Here is a 27,702-nt window from a genome sequence, read left to right as displayed (position 1 = left end):
TTTGCTGCTGCCCAAATTCATGGCAACGAGCTTTTGTAGCCTCCCAAACAAACAGTTGCAGCAGGAGCAGTTGACTTTTGCACGCTGTGAAGTGCCATTCTCACTGCTTTCATGCTGGTTTGTCTTTTCAGGGAAGAAATTACATCCTTTAGATACTTTATCTGTTTAAATCCCCGTGAATGACAGTTCAGCAACAAGACACTGGATGCTCAGAAAGTCACTATCCTCTGGTACTTCCAGCTACAAAGACATGGCCTACCCTAAATTTAGAGTATCCTGGCACCTAATGGCTTACAACCAAACAAGGGATACTGAAATCAATGGCAGCAGGTCCAGATCTGTGGTTAATAGGTGTACAATGAAAATCAGAATTAAAAGAAATGAAAATTCAGTTGCAAATGTTCTGCTTTCATGCAAATGGTTTGCCAAACATAGCTCATGTCCTGTTCAAATTGTAGTCATTTTATGCTTCCACACCAGCTGTGCCATTGAAAAAAGCCAGCTGTTTATCTGGAGTGTACAAGCTCATGCAATTTTTAAGAATGAGTTTCCATTAACAATATTTTACAGTGAGTCAGCTGGTTACATTTTTCAGCCATAAATACCAATATTGTTCTATTATGTAGATTTACACATGTATTCCCAGCAAAGGATGCATGTACATTTTCCAATGTCTCCAATGTCCTCTGTCCACATAAAGAACAGCTAAAAGGGACTTATTTTGTCTCTGGACCACTGACAACCAGTTTGTCCTGCATTCTGGGACACTCTTCACTGATTATCTGCAAACATGCCATGCCTTAATTACACCTCATTGCCTTTCATGCCCAGTTCACTCTGCCTTACAGGGCACAACTGGTTTGATAGCTATCAAATACTTTGTCCAAGTCACCACAAAAGCATATTTTATTTGTTAGCCACAGTTCATTCATGAGATTGTAGTTAATGTAAAGGCTGAAGTTCAAGGAGCTGTTCAGTAAATATCTTCAAATTTTAACTTAGAATGCAGTAAAACGAACTCAAACCACAACATCGTTTTTGTAGAGGTTACGAAAGGTTTTTCAGCAACGCAAACTCTTCTCCTGATATTCCAGGAAAATGCTATTTCCAGTTCAGACATTCCAAGAAAAGTCAGAATGGAAAAGCATAGCTCCCTCCTCCATCCCTGTCACCAATCCTCTTCCAGCAGCTCACAGGGGGTGACACACACAGGAACCTGTTTCACTCCCAGTGAAAAGTAACATCCTCCATGGACTAGTGATGGGTATGGAGAAGTTTGCTCTATTAAACCTGGCAGCAAAAGCTCTTATCTATTTTTCCATTAAAATAAACAGGATTTGGGAGGGGGGGAAACATGGAAAAAGGACACCTTGTGTACCACGCAGCAAAGGGTTGGGCTGCCAAGCTGGGTTCAAACATGAAGGTTCACTCCTGGAGGGGCAGGGTTTTTAAAAGTGTATTTATTTTAACTGAGCTCAGTTTAAGCTGGGAGCATTCTCAGTTGTAGAAGCCTCTCAAAATTCAGCGGGCTGGGGAGCTGGGTTTAACTCTAAATGGACTGAGTATGTGTACATCTGTTCATGCTTTTAGAAATGATTTTCTCTTTTTTTGCATGGCTAATGGTGTTTGCTTAATGTTTAAGTAGAACTTCTTTCCCCTCAGGCTTCTTTTCTCTAATTACTCTTCTTCAGTAATTACTCATTTTTATGGCTTACAAGGATCCCTCTCACACCAACACCACCAACTTTCAACTACGGAGAATTCGGTGCTTTCAGAAAAAAACATTTGCCTGTAAACTTTGAGTTTAGAAGCACCAAAGAGACTCCAAAGGATTCCATTAACTCTGTCAGAATCACAGAAGGGAATAACTCTGCAATTAGATTTTTTAGTAAGCAAGTTCCTTACAAGGCGTTTTAAGCAATATAACTCTGTTTATAAATATGAAAAAAAGGAGAACTTCCTTAGGATACACAATCTAAAATGAATAAAACAGCATCAGAATTTAGTACTTAGTATTTACAAGCAGAACAAGACAAATCCAATCTGCCTTCTGATAACTTATTCAGAAGAAAGGGCAATGTTATTTGCTACTTACAATGAAACAAAAATACACTCGCGGTCCAGAATATTTCATTTGATTATTACAAATACTTCATCCTACTTTCTGACCTAAAATAAAACTGACTTCAATTTAATTTTTCAAATGCACATGCTTTATGCCTGCATCCTGTAGATAAAAGTAATGTTCTATCCAATCTAAAGTCTGTAAATAGCTGAGGTCACTCCTGCGTCTCTCCACCTCACCCAGAGCTCAGGGTGATGAAGATATTGAGGTTATCTAAAGTCATCTGATGAAAGGAAGCATCTGAGAGCAAGACTTGAGTTGCATAAGAAGGAAGTGAAGACATAACTTTCCTCGCCACTCCCTGACTTTTAAGATACGCTCTAATCTCAAAACCAATATGAAAAGAAGACATAATTTTTTTCCCATTCTACTTCATCAGAACAAACATTTGCAATTTAATACCTGCTCTGTAAATCTGTGACATAATTCCCCCACGTTGCAATGAGTCATTGCTGGTGCACCTTTGCCTTTGAACACGCATGAGTTTCTAATAAATGTCCTGAGCACAGTTAGGGGAAAAAATATCTTTTCCTGCTACTTCTGGAAAATCCAAACTGCAGCCAAATAAACTCCTGGGCAGGAACCCCCAAGTTTGCTGCAGAAGGCAGTGCAGTGAGACACCCGTGGGTGCACCCGTGGAGGGGGAGGGTGCTGGGGACAGGCTGTGCTGCCACCTCATGTCTCTGCCCAGAGCAATCCCAGGCTGCACAACCTTTCACTGCAGACTTTCCACCTTGAGGGTGCAAGCTCTTTGACAACACACAGATGGGCAGAATTGCTGCTTTCCAGCACAACACAGAACAGAAGCTCTTACGTAAGTCCAAAGCCAAATTTCCAGGAAGGACCACATTCCTGACTGCCTGACCAGGCTGCAAAGCTTCCCCAGCAGACATTCCTTCAATAGCACGTGCAGAATGAGAGGAGGATGAAGGCAGAGAATTCCTGCCAAGGAACTCTATGGGCTTAATTGAATTTTATCAGAATGCAGAAATGTGAAGCTATATGGTCTCCAGATGTTTTTGAGGGAGGGTGTTCCAGCATTAGGCATTCCACCAGTTCTCATCTGTTCTTAGTGTGCCGTAAGGGGAGCGTAGAACATTCCACAAACCCAACCAGCATCTCCTCTGGGACAGAACCTGGAAACAGTGCAGAGGGAGGTACAGAAAACTGCCACAAATGTGCAGATTTTAACCAATACTGAAGAATTACACCGATCCATCACACTTAGGAAGATTAGAGGAAGTGATACTGCTTGGGCTGAACGGGATTTAATTTCTTGAGCTTATACAGCAAACAAATATCTTTATATTCCACAGGGATAACAACAGTTACCCAGGGGCTGCAAATCATAGCTGGCAATATATCAGTGCAGATATGCAGCATGTCAGAGGATCCAGGGGTACAAATGGAGCCTTGACCATACAGCAGAGAGCTAAAAAACTCTTCTGGGACAGATGTTCCTGCCCTATCCCTCTGGATACCAGCAGTGGCAGTGCTGACCACCAGCTACAGCAGAAGAATGAGCAGCTCCTGGTTCTGGGCTGGACTGTGCACTCTTTCACAGCAGCTTGTACACAAGTAACAGATAAATCAATTCCTCAGGACTTGCCAGTGGGAATATCTTTCTTCCCACCACAAAGAATTGTGTTTGGTATTCAAACTTCCAGGTACAGCAAAGTTTCCAAAAGGCCACTTGACTGGAACAGATCCTGTCTGAGTTCCATGGAAAGGCTCTGCTGTTGACTCTGGAGAGCTTTGTGTGTAAGTGAGCAAACAGCTCCCCTGCACTCCCCTCTCCCAAGTTAACCACTTCCTCATTAACCAGAGCAGCTGCGTCACTCGGAGCGGATCCTTTGGGGATAAGAGTTCAGGGTGTACAGTAGCACCAGGGAATAGAGCTGAAAACCATAACAACCAAATGTATAAATAGATAAGGATTCTTTATAGAGAACCTGGTTTTCCTCCTCCAGCCCCTCAGACCAGCACAGTGCTCTGAGACAGCTGTGAGAGCACCCTTTATCCGTGTGCTCCGGGCTGGAATCTGCCATCTAGGACACGTGTTTGAAATGGAAAACACGCAGACCTTAAATGCACACACACCCTGCAAAAAGCTGGGTTTGGAAAAAGTCAGAGAATTAACACGAAACATTCTGCTGTAGACCTCAATAACTGAAAAAAACCCACAGAACAACACCCCAAATAAACCACAGGCATAGAAGCTGAACAAAAAAAAAAACCCTCCTTGCCATAGTCTAAAAATACAGTTAAAAAGAGATCGCCGCTTCCCTTCCTGCCACCCCAGGGCCTCGTGCTGCCCAAACGACAAACACTGAAGTCATCGCCTCAGACTCAGGGAGGAAGTGGTTGCTGCAGCAATGGCAGCCCAAAGAAAGCTCTTTATCTCCTACATCTTTGATTTTTTTTATAGCATGCAGAAAGTGCAGACAGCAAGAACACAAACTTGTTGCGTGGCAACACAGCTTGACCTTCCTCTAGCTCGTCGTCCTGGTAAACTTCTTACTTTTCATAAAACTGAAGAATTCAGGCAAGTTTTTAGAATCCTTTCACGTGTCACGTGCCTGTAAATTATTCCTTGGGAAACACAAGAAGGTTTAATTAAGGAAACAGGATGGAAGAAAATGACAAAGCATGAATGAAACTCGCTGAAAATGTGTATGCCCCAACAGGTTGGTTGGTAATCAAATTTTAAAAGAGGAAACACCTCAGTATTACAATAAAATACAACAGAGAATGCAGTGGACTGAAAAATAATATTTAATGTCGGGGGGGGGAGGAATGAAAAATCAAACCAAACTTTAGATTCCAACTTGGTTTTTTAAATAGCAAAATCAGTAAACACTGTTGAAAAATATTTTAAGACGTTTAAAGTGAGGCCTAAACACAGAAGAGAAGTGAGCATTGTAAACAAAGCTCTTTTAGGGAAAGGAAAGCTGCAAGGTTGCATTCAGGGCTCTGCATGACAAGTGTTTCCATGTCATTTTCCCATGGCACTTAGTGACATTAAAACTACAGGGTCTGGGAAGCGTGACGGATTATTGCTTTATTTTCTCATTCTTCCAATAAATTTCTACCACACAAACACATAATGACCATCAACAGAGAACACAAAAGCTCGGATCCGACAGCCAAACGGGCCTTTCAAAAGAGCAAACAGTGTGTTTGACTCAACTGGATTTAGTGCCGGGTCAGAGCTCTTCTGTCACAACTCAGAGGATTCCCATTGCCCAGCTCCTCCCGAGTCACTGAGAACAAAGAAAAGATTTGCATCCTACTACCTGAATTACAAAGTGTGGAAGGGAGGAAATGAAGTGAGACTTCCAACCCTGGATGCCTTTGCTGGGCTCTCCCATATTACCCAGCAGCGCTGCCTGAAGGAACACCAGAAAATTCCACAGGTAGCAAACACACATCAGTACAAAGGATGGGTACAAATCCACCAGATCCAGCTCTCATGGCAGTCCTGCATCTTCCTCTATTTATTTTTTTTTATGGGCACAATATGGCAGAGAGAACAGGGATGACTACACAGCAACCTGGATCTGGGGGCCTCCTAAACAAAATTTAGTGAATGTCTCGAGCAGCCCCAAAAACAGGACTGGTACAGAACACACTGACTGCAGGTGACTCCCTGCAGGTCACTCCATTTTCGGTGCCAGAACTCACACAAATGAGAGATCCAAACTTGCTTTACTCTGCCTTATTTGCTTAAAAAAGACTTGTGCTTTTCCTCCCAGCCCTGACGTGCCACAGACAGAGACACAACGTGCTCTTCCATAGCCAGGAGGTTTGGACTTGAGGATTGTTACTAATATAGTCATTCTAGTCCTCTGCTCTGCCACAGAGCCCTGACAGCCCCAACTATTCAACAACTGACTTCTCTGTCACAAAGACAGCCAGAATGACTAAGGATTCATTCATATGAACAAATGCCTATGAGGCATCAACTTTCCCACTTTTTTTTTTTGACCTGTGGACAAGAAAGGATAATTCAGTAATTTCATTATATCAGGAAGACAAAACTAGTATTGGTTTTCCACTAACTATTAAAGGCAATCCTGCAGGGCTGAAACACCACACTATTCTTTGCCATTCCATTTTTAGTTTCTTTTCTTCCCCCTTCTATTGGGGAGATTCATATCACAAAACTCTCCACCTTTACAAAATGGATGCTTTCATCTTTGCAGCTGAGGTGCTTGTGAAGTCGGTGTGCTGTGAAAGGGGTTTTGCATTACAATGCCTTTGCCGTGTGATTAACTAGAAGATGTCACTGTGGTGTCACCGTCTCATCTTTGTGAGGAGGAGTTTGGGCAATGACAGAGCACAAGATGCACTTTTTCAAGCCCAGAAATGCAATCCCAAAGGGAAACTTGCAGAGACGCATCTGCCTCCCCACTCAACCACAGACCACACGTTTCATTAGGCCCATCTGACATTTCTTCTTCCAGTGACATCAGAGAGAAGAAGTGACATTTAAATGAATCCCCAGGTTACCATCGGGTATTGGCCTCAAAACCATTTTCTACACATCACAACTAGTTGGTGGAAACTCCTAAAACTGCAATTGCCCCTGCAACAACAGAAATCCATGAACAAAAATGTAGCATTTTATCTTTTCAGAAATACATTAAAACATAGAAGAAATTCCTCTTAGCTTCTCAGAGAACACCACCAGTTTAAAGATTTGTATGAATAGCTATTAAATGAGAAGCTCAAAGAGGTGGAACTACTTTAAATTTTCTTGAAATGACAGCTTAGAGATGGTTTAGAAGGTTTATATGCAGAGGATGCTGGAAGAAGATGAGTTTTAAGGGCTAGGAGATAATTAATCTGTGAAACAAGATGGAAATAATAACGAATAAAACAGACATGTCCTGCAGTGCAGGCTCAGCAAGGGCTAATCTGTTTGGCTGCACTGCTCTGGGCTCCCATGGACAGGCTGTTTCCAACACCCAGGCCAATATGTGCAGGTAACCCAGGTGCAGATAACCATCTGCAATATTGCCCTCAGGAGGGTCCCTACACTCTTCAGCTCCTTCTTTATTTTTACTGACTTTGACTTCTGGTTTATTGCTATTTTTTTTGGAACAAAATATAAATGAATTATAACTGAAGTCGAATAACCCTTCTCATCTCCTGCTGATCTGTATTTGACTTGAGGACGGCCACTGTCTCGCTGAACCTGGCCTAAAGTATCACGAGCAGCTGGAAATTTCACTTAATCCAGTTTTGCTCTGAGGACAATTCCAATGAGGCACTTCAGTGCATGTGTTGTGTATTTACTTGCTGTCTGTTTATATTACTCCCAATGATGCTGATACTGCAGCAGGTCATTGCCAGTTAAGTAAATCACAAGTTTATGTTACCATCAGCTATTTATTTTAACATGGACATAGGCACTATACTGTGTAAATATGTAGAGGTGTTTTTCTCTTAACTGAATTGTATTTGAAATTTATGCCACCAGGAACAGTAATATGAAAATGAACCACTTACATTGAAGAGTTTTGTATCTAAAGTATGAGCTGAGAAAGTAAGAGATCACCTGTCATTAAGCTTGCTAACAAATTCCATTAGAGACTGTTCTCTTCTTGGGAACAACTCTGCTGAATTTTAGTTCCACGGATGTTTTACTGGGCTCAGAAAGCCACAATCAAAATGGCTCAGGAATGTTTCAGTTGCTGCTAAGAATAATAGCAATTATTAAATAAAAATGATTCATTGTATTGGAAATAAATGTCAGAATTTTTTTCCTTTGGAAGGCTCTTCTGCCTACAGCGAACTAGGAAAGGGACTTGAAATTCAACAGTCATGTAGTCTTTGCATAAATACTCATCTTGTGCATGAAAATCCCTTGGCTAAATATAAACCTTTAAATTTAAGTCTTTGCAAATACAGCTCCATATTCTCAACAGAAGCTTTACAGGGCTTTTCAAACGAATGATCAAAATACTGTGTTCTTGCTGCACACTCTCAGGCCTCTCGCTATATTTAGGATATATGGTTTTCATGTACTTCATCACACATTTTTCTCTGTGGCTTATTCTCTTCTCTCATATGTCCCTGTGTACATTTCCAGGGCTCACTGTATCCACTCCCCTCCATTATCTCAAGTGCAGCAGCCTGTGCAGAGCATCCCAAGGTTCCAGTACTGGTGATAAGAGCCCGTGGCTCACATGAGCGATCACACATCACATGATGTCCCTGCCCACGGCGAGGGGTGGCACCAGATGACCTTTAAAGGTCCTTTCCAACCCAAACCATTCCATGATTCTATGAGAGTCAAGCTTTTTTTTTTTTCTTTTAAAGTTTTCAAAAGCCCCCAAAATAATTACAAACAAAAGCTGTGCTTAAGGAAATCTAATCCAGGCACTGAGGAGCCACAGAAGGGATGGATGGCTGATTGGATATTAATGCACTTGGGTACCTAAAGGCTGTGGCACAATTAAATAATCATGTAGCACTTTCTCTCCCTGTTGGAGGCAGTTGCATACTAATGGGGATGATTTTACGTAGGGCTTCTGCTCCATTTGCTGAAGTGATGAAAAACACTCTGGGAAGGGCAAACAGAGCCAGCTCAAGGTCACAGAACTGAAGACCCACAGTGTGTCCTCTGGACATCACCAGCACAACACGATGGAAGGAAGAGGAATCCCAAAACTGGAGCAGAGGAGGGAACACAAAGCAAATCACTTCATCCTAAATCTTCCCAAGCAATTGCTGTTCCCTCGTTCCTCCTCATCTGGGTGCCCCACTCGACACAAGAGATCTGATTCAGGGAAATGGTCAATATTTACCCCGTTGCTCAAGTCAATGAGAACTGTGTTTTCAATGGGCTACAGAATTCCACTCTGAAAAAGCAGGTTCCAAGTGTTAAATCATCAAAAAAAAGTGAATATTTTCAAATATTAAGTCCCAGTACAGACATTTGTCATCTGTAAAATTAGAAAATTTGTCCAGTTTACAGAAGTGTAATGAAAATAAATAGATTAATGTTGCCTGATATTCAGACACTTTAGTGATAAGCACCACTGAAAACCACGATAGATGCTGGTTCAAACTTCAGAGATAGGTAATAAGTTACTGGAAAAAGACCAAAATATTATATAATGAAAAAATGGTGTTCACTTGAGCCTCGCCCAGCCTTTCCAGGAACCAGTTTTGCGGCAAACACATTCAAAAAGCAGGCAAACCAAAACCGTACGGGCAATAATAATTTTGTCACCTCCTAATTCTAAGTGTCCTTGAACTCCTAAATAACAATTTTTAACTCAGTCTGCGTTGATAAACCACAAAATTGTAACTTCCTTGCTGTTTTGGAATCTGTGCAAAAGGACACAGGTACTGAAACCTTTGCAGATGGGTTCCAAAGGAGGGGAGGTGGGTATGGGTTGCACTTTGCAGATGTGCTTTCTCCTGCTTGTGCTGCCTCTTTTTCTTTCTGTGGTTAAATAAAAGCAATCAGCTCTCAGTTCTTATCTTTTCGACGTGTTGCATTCACACTCCAGGAAACAAACCAGCAGCATTTTGACCCCGTGGGGTTTTTCTCTGAAAACAAGACATTAATACAGGGTGGAGCAAGCAGGAGCAAAACTTCGGGGTTTTTTTTTTTTTAGACTGGAGAAGCAGCAAAATGAGTTTTGAAAGCTGCTTCTTTCACAGCTGAAAGGCTCTGTACAAAACTTCATCCTGGAGTGATGTTTCCAGCTGTAATATAGGGGTTAGGAATGGAAATGCTGACAGGCCCATAATTATGGAAGTGCAGCGGGCACCACTATCACAGTATATCAGATAGGAAACTGCTTGAATTCAATACAAGGTATCAAGAGATGTTCCTGTCTGTCCTCATTAAAGCAGTACTCGAAATTTCTTTTAACCTCTGCGACTCAAACTATTAATTTGATGTTCAGAAAGACACAGACACCAGGATAATCCTTGAGTGAGCACAGCCCCTTTCGTGCTCCCAACCCAACTGGAGAATCGGCCGAAATGTTTCAGCTCACAGAGACTGAAAAAAAGCGCTCAGGATCAGAACATTTTCTTTACAGGACACAAAGTGAAGCCGTGTAAAGTAACATCAAAATGCCACATTGTTTCCTGTGTTCTGTGAGCTTTTAAAGCCTCTCTTTAAACCCAAATATTCAGTGATGTATCTGTGATGCAATTACCCTGTTGGAGAGGGGGGAGAATTTTTATCACCTCTGTTCACTGGATTGTGTTTGACATCAGTTCATGGATTAGTATGAAATTCTTGATGCCTGCACAAACTCCATGCATGCAGAGAAAAGAAGACCATGCCTGAAGATCCAGGAGGGCAGCTGGGTGGATAATATGTTTATAGCCTATATAGATTTTAATTTTATGCTGTTAATGCTGTTAAAAAACCCCATTCAATAAATTGGTAGCATGATTATAATATGTACAGTATATTCTACTTTTGTGACATATCAATTCTGAAATTTCATCTCAGGGTTGTGTGCCATAATAATATTATTTTTTTCAACAGGGAAATACTAGTGGGAGGTTACCTTTGAATTATTTCTAACCATACACTCTATTTCATGACTGCAACCAACCCATTTCCTTCCCTGCATTAAGGTGCTTGAAAACAATACAAAGAGTGAATTTACCTTTCCTGCACATAGCCAGAAAATCAATTTTTTGGGGAGCAGTTTCTCCTGGACAAACCCTTTTTCAAGCATTAAAAAAAAAAAAAATTAAATTAAAAAGAAAAGTATGTGTTGCATTCTGAACAAATCTAGGTCTATACTCTTATCAGGTAAGGGAAATAACAATGTCACATTCCACCGAAGCTTGCCTCACTGGAAATGGGATTGATGGTGTTTTTGATGACTTAGGTAGGGAAAGAAAACATCTCACTGAACAGAAAGTACTTTCCCATGGAAAGCTGGAATAGTACTATTTTGAGTAATGCCCTACTTAAGCACAGGGACACCCTCACTGTGTCACTCACACGAACGTGATTTGCATGTTTTGATGGCTCGTAACTCTGCCTCAGATCCAGCAGTGCCTTACACAGATGATTCACAAGATTATTCTATTTGCATATTTCCCCCATTCCTGGCAGCCGAAGCTTCCACGGGCCAGCAATTCCAGGGCTGCAGCCACTCCAGGAGAGCAGGAGCAGCGAAGCAAAGAGGGCCCAACACATGCACTGATGTCATTCCTAACTGGAAGTGGAGCACAACTGACACCGCCGGGATTCCTGCACTCGTGGCCGTGGGATGCTTCAGGTTTCCTGAGGAGGAAAACACTTCTTCTGGTGAAGGGGACAGGTTTTCATGCATCGACAGCTGACAGTGGAATTGCTTAAGTTCCAGAACAAAGAGCCACACTAGGAATTTTTTTAAATATTAAGTCACTTGCTGAAGATGCTGAGGCAATAAAGCAACAATTGCCAGAATAGAAAAATGTACTGGCCTACCAAGCCAGGGTCATCCTTCCTAGAAATCCACTGGCCAGACAAAAACTTGCTTCCTCCTGTGCCATTCTGTCCATGTTGTATAACATTTAGCAAAACATCAGTTTTAGAAGTCCCTAAGAAACAGCTTGAATTTTCTAACTTACTTTGGTCTTCTGACAGCACAGAGTTAAAGAAAACATGAATGTGAATGCCACATGCAAAAATGACCTGTAGTACTTTGTGGGAGGGGAAGACAAAGAGCACTTGACCTGAAGTCAGCAGAGTCCTGTGGAGTGCAGCTCAGGACAGAGCTGAGCTCTACGTCACACACAGCTCCTCATTCAGTGAATTCCCTCTCAGGTCCAAATTTTGCCATTCTTAATGCAAAAGGAGAGAAATTCCCACCGACTTCCCCGTGTAGCAGTGGGCCTGGGAAGGGCATTAATCTTGCAACGCTGTCAATTAATTACGACCATATCAAATGCCTGGCTGCAGATCATGTGCGTGCTGTGCTTTGCCCTTACTGATTTACAGTCAGGGGGAGGAGGTCAGAGCCAAAGTGTAACAACAAATCAAAGTTAAACACGGACATGGAAATTTATCTCAGTTTTCAAGAGGGACAGCTCTGTGTGCAGTGGGCAGGAACCAGCGCTGTGGTGATGACACAGCAGCAGAGCAGCCTTTGCTCCTGGCAGTGCCCAAGCAAGGAATCACTGCTCCTGACACAGGATCTACCAGTTTGCATGCTGTCTGTGCATCCTGCACGGGCTGGGATCTAAAATAAAGCAAATGTTAACTCCTTTCAGAGATAAAATGACCAGAAGAGTTCTCAGCTCTGAGAGGAATCCAAGGAACACGACACACTGCCAACCAGCACTTGGCAAAACAACTTCTAATGTAAGATGGCAATGCTGGTGCACAGCACTGACTGATATTACTTGCCAAACATATCAATAAACTGCCTGAAATCCTTACTGTTTGCATTATTGCTACATCTGTGGTTCTCTTCAAGAACCAGTCCCCAAAGAGTCAAGGATTTAAATGAGTAAGAATTAAAGAATAGTTATCAAAAATCTTCTACCAAGGTTTCATTCTTAAATGCAGTAAAGCAGATAGTCATGGTAAAATAAAATATTAGCCGGTACTCTAATTGAAATTTGGTATCTTTGCACTTGCAATTCATTCAATATATTGTGCTGGTATTAAATTAAAATTCTATACTTTCACCAGCTAGGATGGGAGCTGTATTAATTTGCTTTTCATAAGGTTTTCATTTGCTATCACCCATTCAATGCATTGAACAGAAAGCTGAGAAAGAGTGTATGAGGGTGGTTCCTGTTGCTCAAGAAAAATAAAAAAAAAGTGTGTGAATAGCACAGCTTGGATTCATAAATATAGAGGGAAAGTTAACACAGCTTTAGTGAGGAAAATCATGTCTTAGTCTGTCTCTGAAGAGGTCACAGGTAAAGCAGCCAGAGCAGACCCAGCTGATATGGGGCAATTCAACACCAAAAGCCCATTTTGCCGAGGTCATTGCCCAGATGTTCTAAAAGAAACAAATCTGCCATAAGAAACGTCCATAAACACGGACAAATCAGTGTTTAAAAGATGCAGTTAAAAAAGTAAAATAAATAGACCAATAATTGTTAACACTGCAGAGAGGAAAGTGAAACCCAGAGGAATCTGAGCAGGGTCTGAAAGTATCCGGCTCATTAACAATGGTTGTAGCAACTTATTAAAAAAATATCCCCAATGAACAATATACAAAAAGAACAACTGATAACTTGAAGCCAACAAGGATGGAAAGCTACAGTTTTGTAATTAACCTCCTACAAAAAGGATTTAAAAGAGGGAGTGGGAGGAGTACATTACAGAGAGTACAAAGAGAAAAAAAGGAGAAGAACAGAGGATACAGTTACAGTGATCACCGGTAGCCTGCAAGGCTCAGAGAGCAACTCTTGATTAGATGGAAAGCAGAGTAACTTTATCTCCTTGACCTCGATGGCAGTGAACACCTGGAACACCAGCTTAAAATTCTTTAGCCCAAACGCACCACGGGGTCACCTCGGAAAGGATCCCGTGCTCAGGATGTCACCTCTTATGTCACCCCCAGGTCTCTGCATTTTCACGACAGTAACCCCCCTGGTGGGAACCTGCCCGGCATCTCACGAGACAGACACACCAAAACGCTGCTTTCTCTCAAGAAATGATTCACAGAAGAGTTTGTGTAATTTTTGAGCTTGTAAAAAAAATGCTGAAGATTTCACAGGAGCAAAGCCAGCAACACTTTACCTCATCAGCATAAATGCAAAATAGGAAGAAATGTTTGCTATAAGGAAAATAGTCTTAAGTTAGTATCAATATGCAGGTATGGGAAATGGTCAAAAAACCACCTACTGATGCTCCACATATTTTAAAGTTTGATTATATCATTTTTCTTTCCCTGTGTTCTAGAATATCTTAAGCAGTGCACTAATCTGGTGCAAAAAGGGCACAAGGGACCAAAGCTTTGGTAGGATTACTGAGGTGAACTTTATATGTCAACTTGCAAAGTTTACTGTGCCTCCAAAGCAGTATATGTTTAAATCTGACATGCACAAACAATTTGCACACATAAATCAGTGGGGTGTTCAATTGTTGATGGAGTGAAAAATCCTTTCTCTTTGAAACTCTTGACTGGAAAGTGTCAAAAGTGCATAAGAAAAATCAGGGTTTGCAAGATAAGAAAGGCAAAAATGTACCCCAACAACTTTGTCATTATTTTTATGTCAGAGATTACACAACAAAATATTTAAAGAATGGCAAAGCTTTCATTAATCAGCAAGTCTATTTCTTTTCCTACATGGCTTCCTTATATTTCCAGTTGCTAAAAAATGGAAGATGCTTTTAAATGTCACCTGACTGAGCAAGTGAATTCTCTCTATTGTTATACAACCTTATTACTTCTTAAATTCTTTCTCTGAAAAATGCCTTCTGTATACTTCCTTCTTCCCTTATTTTTCACTTATTGTCACTTTTAACTGACATAATGGGTAAAAATCCTATTTTAGACCAAGAATCAAGGAACATTTGCACTGCAGGGTAACCTGGAGTTATGAAACAAGACACCAGAGAAATGAATACTCGAGGCAGGAGGGGGGGAGCATCAGGAACCACCTATCAACAGTGAGAGAAAAATTCACGCTACAATTTCACACAGAGAATCGTGACTGTTAAGAATGAATATTCATAGAGAACTGTTTAAGAAAAGTGTGGAATAACCCGACATAAACTCAACAAAGTGAAGCCTGGGAGAGCACAGTGGCAAAGCTCTCCTAAATATCAAGACTGGTTTGGGATTGGTGAAGACTCTGCTAGACCAGCAGCCCGACTCAAGGCTCTCACTCTTGGACCCACATGGGCTACACTGGTTGGAAAGGCCAGTTAGTTCTTTCCCAGGTCAATGGTCTACTTTGTAGGAGATTTAGGCAGCTCCAGAGCACCACAGGTTCACACAAGGGCTCTGGGACTTTCACACTTGGAACAAGACTGCAATAAAGCAGAGGTCTTACACCTCCCAAAAACACCAGGCTGAGCAGGGACATCTCAGCAAAACCATCAAAAACCTCCAAGCTGGAGAGTGAATTTCCATTGGATGGGTCAATTTATGACACATGATGTACTAATCTACATTAATCACCTTCAGCAATGCATTTTTTAATTCATTTGATCAAAACCGTCTTGCAAACTCAATTTTTTTCCCCTTAACTCATTGTTCTTGTCAAAGGTTTGGATTGGCTGCAGTGCTGAGTTCTTCCCTTGCCATTAAATATGCATGAATACTTCAAAGCCCTGTGCCTTCCTGCACACTTACTCCTACCTGGAAGTTTGGTGGTGGCCCCAGGGAATGTCCTCAGCCTTTCTGTGACAATAAACTCAGTCAAGTGCTACCTATAACATAAGCCCAGAGAGCTAAAGTAGCTCACTTAATTTGCAAGTCTAACTTCCAAAATTGTGGAAAAGGCCTGCAAACAAAGATGTTAGGCAGAACAAGCTGTGGGAAGGAATGCAATTGCCAGAAGCTTGTTTTTAGGAGGCCTTAAGGACCTCCTTGCAAAGCTTTAAGGTGCAAACTCTGGCTCTCTTGGTCTTGTGTGCAAAGGAAGTGATACTGGTTTGAATAACATGAACCTTTCCAGCCAATGTAAACCAGCTTAAAACCAAAATATGACATATCCTACCATCTATGAACCACTGCTTAGTTTGGCTTTGCTTTACAAACTGGCAAAATGTGGAAGGAAAACTGAGGAATAACCTCAAACTGAGTTCAAGAGAAAACTGCATGTGTGCACACACCATCTGGGAATCCATTTGACAGAGTGCCCTCCACTGCTCCCACAACTGCACCAGTGAAGTGTCCTTGCTCTGGTTCTATTAACGTGGATTTTACCAATGCCTCTGATAATAACCACACCATCCTGCCTGAAGTGTTTGCACCTGGTTACTTAATACTCCTGGGCATCTGAACTCAAATTAGCAGTATTGTCTCACACTCTCTATTGACTGCAAAGAGTAATTTCATTTTCACATTTAAGAATATTTTTGAGAGAAAAAGCTGCAACGTTTTTTTTTTCCCCCCACCTAAATATTAATGAGAATCTAGGATAATAGCCATATGTTTCTGTCCTTCTACTCTGAAAAATGGAAAAAAAAATACATATATTTATGTATTATAGAGATAACATTTAACTGATGTTACAGGAGTTGACAAAACTTAATCAAAAGCTATTCTTACGACTGTGAGAGGGGGATGCTTTGAATAGTTTTGCTGGTAGGATGGGTCTTGCCCACGTGGAAAAACTGGAAAACTTCAGTGGAAAACTGCAGGAAATGAAGAGGTGAGATGAGGTCAGAGGGCTAATATGAGGAAACACAAGGGAACAGTAATTGCTGTTCCTCAAATGCTCCTAAAGAATTTGGGCTTTGTCCAGACTGTGGTCCCCAGAAGGATGAGATGCAGAGCTCCCCCACACACCAGAGCAGCTCTTTTTCTGCTGCATAAGAACATTTGCTTTCTCAAGTCTGAAGTGGAGGATGCTCCTTGATTGCCACTGACATTCCTTGGCCTGTCACAAGACACATCACTCACGTTGTTTACTCCAGTTCTGGCCACTGAAGACACACTGGCATGTCTGAAAATGTCTTGGCACAGAGGCAGGGGTAGAGGTATCCACATTTAACTTGTAATATGCTTTCAGCATGATTAAATAAAAACATAACCACCTGTTACCCTTAATTCAGTGGGAGTATCTATTTTCAATTATAGCATTTACTATCCACCCTCAAGTATGGCAAGGAACACCATGGCAACATAAACACAGTCGTGGCTGCTTGAGAAAGTTAAATTATAAATAGCAATGTATAGCCCATGAGGTCCTGGAAATAAACTAACTAATCCATAGGCATTTGTTACTATGACATAACATTTCCACTCAAAGGCTGTTTGCCTCATCTCAAACCCCCTCAGAACACATTTAGAAGTTCATCATCACTTGACTCTAAGAGAGTTCAAGTTCAGACATGAAAAAAAGCAGAGACAGTGGAGATAATAAGTATAGCAAAACAGTGGAGAACAAATGAACAACAAAAAAGTTCCCATTATAGGCTTTATTCTGTTTCCACTGAAGTTAATGAGGAAATAAACACCTCAACGTATCCTAAATGTGTAACAGCATCCCCTCAATATACACAAGCATGTTTTCATACTGAATCATCCCTGAGAGGGGGGAAAAAGGCAAAAAAAAAAAATAAAGAAAGCAAAAAAACCTGGGCTTCACTGAGTAGCAAACAGTTTGGGAATGCAAATAAACCCAGCAACCCTGTAAGACACTGGAGAGATTTCTGAACTCGGTGCTCTCTTCAGCTTCAGTCTGGGGGAAAGATCCATGGAAACTGAGGGAATCCAGGGACTCAAGCCCGAGCTGAGCACTCGAGAGGGAGCTGAATTATCAATTGTTCTGGTCTGCTGTGCAGTTCCTTATTCCCTGCAAGCCCGAGGCCCAGCAAGAGCAGCAGCTTTTTGCCAGCTGGCCACGCGCCTGCGGGGCCTGGAGAGGCTCCCTGGCTTGGGAGCACCACCAAGGACTCCCCAAAGGGAGAAGGGAAAGGGAATCAAAGCCTCTAAAGCTGGGACTGCAAGTTCACAGCAGAGAGGGGACTGACAAGTTTGGGGGATGAGGACAGCAATAACTTCATTCCACGTGGAACAACAGATTCCAGAAGTTGACATTTTCTTTTAGTTTATGGCCATTGGTTGAAGCCAACTCAGGCTGAGAGAAATCTGCAATGGATCTCCCGAGGGCAGGGGAATTATCTCACATTTGCACCGCGCAACTGAAATGGAATTTAAATTCCCAACATTTCTGTTCTAAAAATATGCTGTGTTTTATGACACATATTTGGTGACATCTTGGCCTCTTTAGCATCAGTGGCAGAATTCACTGGTATTACTGTGGTGGAAATTTCTCTGAATGATTTTCCTTTCACACAGAGCGAAGCAAAACAAAAACTGACCCACTGAAGGAGGACTTAAATCAATTTTATATCAAGTCTATGTAATAAGAGAAGCAGGCAGGCTACTTAAGAGTGCAATCGTGTGTAAACTTCAGGGCTTTCATTTAGCTTATTGCAGTCATTGTACAATTAATTTATTAAATGGAAATATTACTTAAAGGTCAGCTAATCTGAAGTTTCAAAGAAAACCTGACCAAAAAATACCCCAAACCACAAAAAACCCAACCATCTGTATGACCAGGACAAATACAAGCTTGGTCTGTGTAAGAACTTAATGCTTCTCAGTAGAATTATCATTGTCTTTATCTTTCTGATAAACACAATTTTTTGGTTCACATTGGACTTTGTATTTAGAGAACCTTTCAGTTAACGTGGTGACACCAGCACAAGAGGTTATTTTTATATTTTTAACGGCCTTTACATAAAATGAGAGAAAAAAGCTGAAAATATATTCAACAATTAGTTGTGTTTGTCATCAGTGACTGATTGTTAACGAAGCAATCGAGCAACAGTGTGTGTCACACTGGAGTGTCATTATCACACAATTACTTTGTCATGCATTGTAATAATATTTTTACTGAACAAACCCTGAACACAGTCATTAATTGGGGAACACATTAAACCCAAGATGACATTTAGCGTGATGAAATGGAAAATAAGGCACACTCAGCATGCCCACAGAAAACAATTCCCACAGAGCTCAAGTATTCCTAAATCACTTGGGCAAGACTAATCTTAGAACAGACACGTAAAAACTCCTAAATAAAGCCCATGATTTTTCTGGAGAGCATATGAACCAGTCTGCTCCTAAATCCAGGACTGGTTCATCCCCCAACATTCATGTGTGCGACTCACATGACTCCTCGTGCTTTAAATTAACTGCGTGCACAAGTTCAGGATGTGCCAGGGCTCAGAGTGTGCAAAAGCAGCTTTGGAACTGCAAAAGAACACAACTAATGGAACCCAAAACTGCCTCAGCATTTTCTGACCACAAGCAAGAAAAAAGATGGAAGATTCTTTTTTTTTATTATTTTTTTTTGCCAAGAGGAGCCATTAAAATGTCATTCCTACAATTTAGCACCCTGCATTATACTTCATAAAAATAGTATTTTGATACATATCCAAGCATTCAAAATTGGCTGATCACTTATAACCAAAACTGGGAAGAAATGACGAACTGGGAAGGAGATAAACAAGATTAAGACCAGACTAAAAGCATTATATATATAAACACAGGTGAAGTTCAAGTCTGGTTTCCCCCACCTACAGTCTGTAAACCCATCTGTTAACACAACTTGAAATCTATATTACCTTTTCTTAGCTCCTTTTTAAACCCAGTCAATAATCCTGGGGAGCACCTTTCCTTCCTTTCTGGATGCCTGCAGACATTGGTAATTACCCTTGAAAATGTGCACAATATGCCCACACAGAGCTCTTCAGGCTGCACTGGAGGGCTCTCAGAGCAAATCTGCATGAAATGTCACTATTTGCTTTATTTTGGTAGAAAAACCTTACAAAATGCACTGCTGGTCATGAGAGATGCTCTACGAACCAAAGAAGATAAAGAACAGAATATCAGGAAAATTATAAATAAAAAAATTTAAATTACAAGCAAGATTTCCGTAAGGATACAAAGGATTGTTCCTCGCCCACAATGAGCATTTCAAGGGTTTCCATGGGTGTACAATCCATCTCCATCCCCAGAGTGCAGAATGGGTGCCTCTGTGGTAGGCTGGACAGTAAGATGGAAAGCCTGCATGGATTTTAGCATCCACCACTGCCTCAGCTCCATAAGGACAGCCTGGGGAGCAAATTTGTCAGCTCACCACTCACAAAGAAGGATACAGTGAATGAATCATTGTTACATACTATGGCTTTTCCATTATCTGACTAGGCAGCCTTTTGTCCCAGAGAACATGATCTCTACCAGGTTTTAACAATACAAATGTCTATCAGAATAAAATGAATATCCATAAAGGAAAATATGATTTGTAATCTTTCCTAGTTATTACAGAAATCTTTCTCTTCCTCTAATCTAAAGGGCTTTATAGACTTTAGGGGCTATAAATCACCTAACTTTTTTTGTCAGTCAGGCAAAAATCACATGAAAATTGGTGTAACTACATTATTCCTAACCTTAAAAGAAGACAGATGAAGAAATTAAAGAGACTGGACTAAGGGAAAATGTATTTGACATATCAGAGCTATCAAACTTCAAGCTGCCAATACAGAAATCTATGTTCATTATTAGGTACATAAACAGAAGTGGCCTTGATTTGTAAAGTGCTGATCACTCAGCATTCACAACAACTCTTACAAGAACCTCATGTTCTCAGCAAGTCAAAGTTCATCCCAAAATAAAAAAGAAATAATTAAAGTACTGAGTTTTAAAAGCCAGTATTGACATTCTGTGCGTTTCTTTCCCAGCTCTTTTCTTTCCAAGCCTACATTTTGCTTCAAAGACAAAGAGAGCTCATGGAGTTCCTGATGGCATCAAAGCTCTGTAAAGTGCCTTAGCTAGAAAATGTCCTAAAGCACTGACAGGCTGCATTTTCTTCTATGGGAAATGCAAAACTGGGCCCTGCATTTTGCTAACAAAGTCCTGAAATCAACTGTGTGGTGTTATTTGCTGTATATATATATATATATACCATGTGGAAAACAAGTGTTGACAGGGAGAGACAGAGCAAGGGAGATAAAGAGAGATGTATGTCAGAACCTGGTGTTCCTCGGTAATATCTAACCCTTTCCACTGAAAGACTTTTTTTAATGGTTTACACTGAAAGTTGGAGAACAAAGGTTGTCTTGTTCCTTTCACAGAGTTTTACTGAAAAGTGCAAACAGGAGTAAGGGAGAAAATTGGGGTTTTTTGGGCTTCTCTTTGCAGTGGAGCTCAATAAGGGCTTGACATGTGCTGTGCATTGCTTTGCTACCAGAGCTGACCACAGCTAGCACAGGAAGGCCAAATTAAAGCAAGGCGTTTATTTTTTTCCCATGGTAGAACACAGCTCTCACTTTTCATTTGCTCCTCCTCACAGCCAGACTGTGCATCAAAAGAAAATGAAACAGGAGTTCTTTGGGGATAATAGTTAACTTGTGGTGCTTTCCCTCACCTGTTTGATCTGTTGCAGTGACTGTCCCTGGGCCAGAAGCTCTCGGGTCAATGTGAGGTCACGCTGTGTGAGCAAAGGCCTTGTGATGTGAGCAGAGGTGACCCCCACCAGAGGCCAGATCCCTTTGTTAACAGGAGACTTACACAAGGATTTCTTTTGAAGGGTAAAAAGATGTTCATCGTGGTGCAAAGAGGTTTCCTAGGTCAATAATTAACCCTGAATACCCCTCAGACAAACGTGGCCCCCAGTACTGAAGGCAAAAGGCAGGTAAGGCTGATGTTCTCTAAGGCACATCCAGACACAATGATTAACCACTGTCCCACAGCAGTTTAGTGCTTTGCAAAGGAATTGGTGCAAGATGCATTAGAGCTGTTGATAGTTTCAATTAAAATTGCACAGTAAGACTCCATTTTTGCTGGACAACTTCAGCTCCAACCTGCCAGAGAAACTTTTCTGCAGAGGTCGTGGTCATTACCGGGTTCAACCATTATTTCATTTACAAGTCATAAACTGAATTAAATTTGAAACTTTGACTTTATCTTCTGTTTGCTTATAGTCCCCTTGCTTACAACCCACATACTGCTTTTACAAATGCTCCATACATTAAGGTGCTCCTGAAAACACGTTCTGTGGCTGCAGCTGGGAAATGAAAGCAGCACACACCGTTGGTCATTATTTAATCTATCTGTATTAACTGCAGGACAAGTTGATGTAATTTGTCCTGCAGGAGATCACTGTACTTATGAAAAAGAATTTTTTTACACTTTATACCCTACTAAAGGCTTTGCTGTACTACAGACATATAGTTATGTCTAAATATTGTAACACCTGCTGACTCTCAGGGCACACCACCACCTTCTCAAACGCTTCCAATGAGCTTGAAATCTGCCTGAATAAAACATGTTATAACAAGCACCCTCTGCACACAAAACGGGAGACTATGAAATCTTTTCAAGAAGAAATGTACACAAGATTCAGAGAGTACAAACACTGTTTACACAGATGTTGTGGAAATAATTTCACGTAAATAATCCACACCGGGAGAATTCATAATGTTTGAAACAAGAGCTAAACAATGGGTATTTTCATAAAGGAGCAAGGATAACACCTTCTAAACCCAGAATTTGGGAATGCTGAGAGGACTTTTTGTTGAAAAACCACGCTCTCCATTTATGGCCATTTTGCAGGTCTCTGCTTGTTTGTATTCATGACAATACAGCTGTTCCTGCACACCTCATGCAGGCAGAGCTCCCCACAGATCCAACCTGGCTTTTATTTAAAGCACAGAGTGGGGGCAATTCCACCAGGCTCAGCAGAGAGAATCTTGGTTGAAATAAAGAACAAAGCAAAGGAAAACCTGTTAGGAATGTAGGGACTGGCCATGCATGTAGACTTCAGAACTAACAGAAATGTTAATGGGCATCCCTGTTTCCAAGGAAAAAACCCTGGGAGTCCTGCAGTTTATTTGATGTTTAGCTTTCAAATATACACAGCCCAGCTTCACATCTTTCACAGCGTTTTACAGCAGTAACAGCTCCATTTTCAACAGGATCCAGCAAAAATGTCTTTTCACCTCCCTCCGGAAAGAATAATCACTTTCCACGCAAATCAGGAACTTCACTGTACTTTGCCTCTCCCAGAAGAGCTCAGTACCACGCTAACCTATCACCTTTGATTTACATTTTCAGATAAAGGCATCCCAAAAGCACAAAGCCATGTAATCCTTCCTGTGAAAAACTGTGGAATTCTGATTTGCAATGAGACCCAAGTCTGAGAATTTTTCAGCATCTCCGCTCTTTCCCATTGCTTGGTGCTCTTTTCACTTGCTTAGGAATGTGGGGTTTTTAACTGATGATATTTAAAACCCCACAATGCAGCCTATTATAATATTCTCCCATATGAGGTAACAAGCTATTTGTAAGAATGAACTAACAGATGAAAATGCAAGGGGAAAAATAACTGAGGCAGGCTCGTTTATTAATTGCAGCTGGGATGAGGACTGGTAACGTATCTTATGCAATTACTGGAACACATTTTACTTGCTTTATATATTAATGCAAAGAAATTCTTCTCTTTCTCTTCTCTTTCCTAATTTGTAAGATCTCGGTGTTAACAAAAGCATGGAATTTGCATGGGTCCCTCCCAAAAGGAACACAAACGAGGTAAAGAATGATCTCTAATTGGCAATCACATTGGCTTTGTCAACCAACAGCTCTATTCTGACCTAATTTACGAAGTTCTTACAACAGTTGTTATTATTTTGCTTAGAAATTAACGTGGTATTTCCTTTCTGAAATTATTTTAAAGCTGATCAGGCAGCTTCTGACCATAAATATGTAACAGACCTGAACAGCTGTCAATAAAAATGCAGTTTTCTGACTTAGCCTTAAATAAGAACTGTAGTGTGGTGCCACAGCACCCCAGCAAGGACTCTTGGATCAACCTGTCTTTCCTGGTGTTTATGGCCAAGGCACAAAGATGCATGTCCAGCTCCTCCATCCTAGCTCAAAATACACCAGAGCAGCTCAGTTTGTAGCAAACAGCATTTCTTAGGAAATGTTTTATTTGCAAGAAAGCATTTGGCCTCCAAGCTGACAGGGAGATAAACAAAACTCCCATAAATATTTGGGTATCTTATCTAATAAGGGCATCAAGGAAAGCACGGCTCAGGAGCAGGATCTGCAGCAGCTGATGAAGGCATTTCCTACCCACAACAATGCCAGAAACTCTTCCAACCTGGAGACAGCGCTGCTGTTACACTGATGTATCAGTTCTTTACTCTTCTCTAGAGATAAATTTAGGTCATAATAGTCACCCAGAGCAGCACTAACCGCTCCCTGCTGCGTGCAGAGGTATTTACATGCCAGGCAATGACTTGCCTGGACATTACACAGCATTTTACAGCATGTTTCTTCACATTACACACAAAATCTGACTCCAGAAGATCAGGTACAGGTGCTTGGCTGGCAGACTTAACACTGCATTTTGCTCCCTGTGCCAGATTATCCTCAGAGGAACGGCATGGGAAGCACTGTGGTGTTGGTGACAACACACCACCACAGACTGAAGCCACAGTTCCTTCCCATTCATGCCGTGAGCCTTCTATGGATGGGTAACTGGCAGGGCAGGGCTAAAAAAGGAAAACTGCTCAAGGAAATACTTCTGGATTTATGTCTAAAGTGCACAGGACGAGAGCCAGAGCATCAACCAGGGAAAAGCAGCGTTGTGAAGTCTACAGAAGAAAAAACAGCACAAGAGGGGGAGCCAGGCTGTTGCATAAGAACTGCATTTTGCCCATACCTGTTGAAACACAGAACCTCAAAAAACCTTGGGTGCTTAAGCGCCAGCAGTGTCCCCAGGTGAGTCAGGATCCCAAGTGCCACTGCAGAGCAGGGCCCAGCATCCCAGCCCCGTGGCAAATTCCAGATCCTTTGGAAACTGTTTCCCTCAAAGCCCACTGAGCTTCAGAGTGACTTTGCACCTTGCAGGAGGCAGTTTGGGCCTCTTGGAACCAAAATGCTCCGTGTATTTGAAGGGTCAGTGTTGCCCCATGATGTTCTCCTGGTGACTGAACCACCCCATCCCCTTGTGGCAAAAACAATCACACATTGTTGGCAGTTAATGTGCAACTGAGGGTAAAAGTAGGATAACACCACCTTCATAAGACTGTAGGGAATGTGACAAGGATGAACCACTCTGAGAAACAGCGTGGACCTTTTTTAGTATGTAAATACTGTAACAAAAATAAGATATCTGCTAATTTTACAATTTTGTCCTAGTTCATTTTATAATTAGTAATTAAATTGATGCTAAATATCAGACATGTTCTAGGTTCCTCATTAAGGCATCTCAGCTGCAGCACTTGGATTCAATAATGGATGATTCAACATAAGAGAAACTACAAGATAGAGTATCTTTACTAATTCTGTTAACATTCTAGAGAAACAATGACATCCAATGTTTCCTTCTGCCTCATCATGCATCGACCATTCCTGTTTTGAGAGATTTTTGAACTTTTCTGCATCTGGAAATCTTGTTTAATAATAATGTTTCAAAATAAATTAGATCTGCTCCCCTCTGATGATGTAATGAACTGTCATTAACTAAGTGTGGTAGTCTGAGGACATCAGGAACTGGCTTGGATAAAACGTTGTCCACAGTAGGGTAATGCAATAAACAAAGAGAATTATGTTTTAAAAGAATAATGCCATCCAATATCACAGGATATGATGGAAAAAGGCTAGAATTAAACCTATACCAGTTTAACTACATGCATGTGGTGGCTTTGGGTCCTGCTCCCTGCAGAAGGAATTTCCTGCGCAGCCCGAAGTAAATATTTGACAGTTCCAATCCTCAGTTTCAGAAAACTGTTAATTTGCCAGAACTGGTGAGACGGACAAAAAGAGCATTGAAATGACCAACCTGCCGGGCTGCTGGAGGCTCCCCCACACACATATCAGAGAAAAGAAAAGTACGCAGCAAAACACCCTCCTGGACGGACTCAACCAACAAACGCGTAACTCAATTAGCGAGTTAATTATCCATTAATTAGCGAATTAAGCCCCTCGTGAGGGACCCTGAGCCAGGGCGCCCCCTGGCGGTGGCGGCCCAGGCGGAACTTTGGGCGCAGCTCAAGCGCAAGATCCGCGCCCAGCGCGGGCTCGTCCCCATCCCCGCCACCAACGGCTCCCTAAAACAGCATCTTCTCACACTTGCAGGGCACCAAACCATAAAGCACCCGCTCTGTTTCGTATTCCATCCGGCCTTTAGGCACCTCCTGCACCCGCAAACACTTCCCAAGTAACTCCAGAACACGTGTGCCCCACGGAGGTATTACGGACTTACTTAAAACTCTCCGCAGACAAATAAAACCAGTGTTCCCAACACGGAGCTGAGAGCACCCGACAAACAGCAGATTGACTTTCAGTCGTTTCTTTAAATGACAACAAAGTTTTGCTAATAAATGATCGGCTCTCTTCCCTACCTGTGCTGGAGGGAGTTTCAGGCCGTGTTCAGCAGCGAGGGTATTTTAAGTAAAGGTGAAATATATTTAGAAACTGGGTTTTGGACAAACGCTTTATCAGCTAGAAATTTCAGCACAAAAGCATTCCCTTGCAAACATGCATGAGATCCCTCTGAAAAGTCTGGTCGGAAAATCTTTATAACCAATATTTTGACGACACAGTGCTTTTGATACACTTAAGTTACCTTCGTTCCTGCAGGATTCCTTTATTTTCCAATAAAAACATTCCTCTCTAACCAATCATCTCCGACTAAGTTCATTACACGAAGAAGAAATATTCAGCAAAACAAATACAACCTCAAGTCGCCTGGCAAGAGAAAACCCTGGGTAAGGAACAGCCTCTCCGCTACGAGCGCGGATCTTACCTCTTCAACTGTCAGAGGCATACAGATCCGGTACTCCTTCATGAGCATATTCCTGCTGCTCAGTGCGGACCGGCGAACTGCGAGAAAAGTGGGGATTTCTGCACAGAGATCACGACGAAAACCAAACACGGGAGAAAATAATCAAGCCTCTCTCTCTGTGCGCGCTTGACAATGTGTCCACAAGACAGTAGCGCAACCATCCAGGAAGGCTGACCCAGCAAGAAGAGAAACCAATACAACTGCTTCTTTCTTCCAGTTCTTCCTCCTTCACGCTGCGATCATGGGAATCTCACGGACGCTCGCACCGAGATACGCTACCAAGTCTCAAACCCCCACCGCTCTCGCCCCAGCCGAAGACATCCGTCGGAAGTGCACGGAAACGCCGGGCTCTCTCGCGGCTGTGTCAAGACATGCCTGGGGCGGCGAAAAGAACAAACGAGCCGAAAATGTGGCTCTCGCCCCCGCCGCCGGCAGCAGCAGCAGCACCGTCGGGCGGCAGGAGAGAGAGATGCGATGCTGAGTCCCGAGACAAAGGCTTTTTATAACGTTCCCCTCTGCCGGCTGCCAAGCGCGGCTCCCACCTCCCCGCCGCAACGCGGCTGCGGCCGCCGCGGCTCCCGCTGCGCTCGGGGCGGGGGCAGGGGGGGCACGGCGGGCGGGCGGCCGCGGGTCCCCCGCGCAGCCGCGGGCGGGCGGCGGTCACGGGCGGGCGGTATCGGCGGCGGCCCCGGCGGGGCTGGGCTGACATCAGCGGGGCGGCAGGAAGGACGGAGGCAGGGAGGGAGCGAGGCGAGGAGGGAAGGCGGGGGGGACCGGGCGGGCTCAGCGGGGCCGGGCCGCGGGGGCTCCGCGCTGCGCCCGCCGGAGCCTCCCGGGCGGGGGGGACCGGCAGCGCCGAGCGCGGAGAAACCGCGGGTTTGGTTTATTCTTCCGCGGGTTTGGGAAGTTTATTGCCCTGCGTGTGGCCAGGCACCTTGCGAAGCGTTCGCGCCCCGCGAGCCCCCCGGTACAAAGGAAAGGACAAGCGTGCGCTCGGTGCGGACACAGCACAGGATGTGGAGGCCTCACCCATTTCCCTTCTG

The 27,702-nt window shown here is 42.4% G+C and overlaps 1 protein-coding gene across 1 annotated transcript in view; it reads right to left on the bottom strand.

The window, feature by feature from the left end:
• The window catches only part of PITPNC1 (phosphatidylinositol transfer protein cytoplasmic 1), a 68,828-nt gene extending 41,599 nt beyond the window's left edge, over positions 1 to 27,229 (bottom strand). The window contains exon 1 of the mRNA XM_050319007.1: positions 26,621 to 27,229. Within this exon, the coding sequence (XP_050174964.1) occupies positions 26,621 to 26,668 (48 nt within the window). The 5' untranslated portion in view covers positions 26,669 to 27,229. The remainder of the gene's footprint in view (positions 1 to 26,620) is intronic.
• Positions 27,230 to 27,702: the final 473 nt, after the last annotated feature.

This window comes from Myiozetetes cayanensis, unplaced genomic scaffold (assembly GCF_022539395.1).
Source record: "Myiozetetes cayanensis isolate MyiCay16 unplaced genomic scaffold, myiCay2020 scf22, whole genome shotgun sequence".
NCBI classification, from domain to species: Eukaryota; Metazoa; Chordata; class Aves; order Passeriformes; family Tyrannidae; genus Myiozetetes; species Myiozetetes cayanensis.
This window is presented reverse-complemented; position numbering and strand designations above follow the sequence as displayed.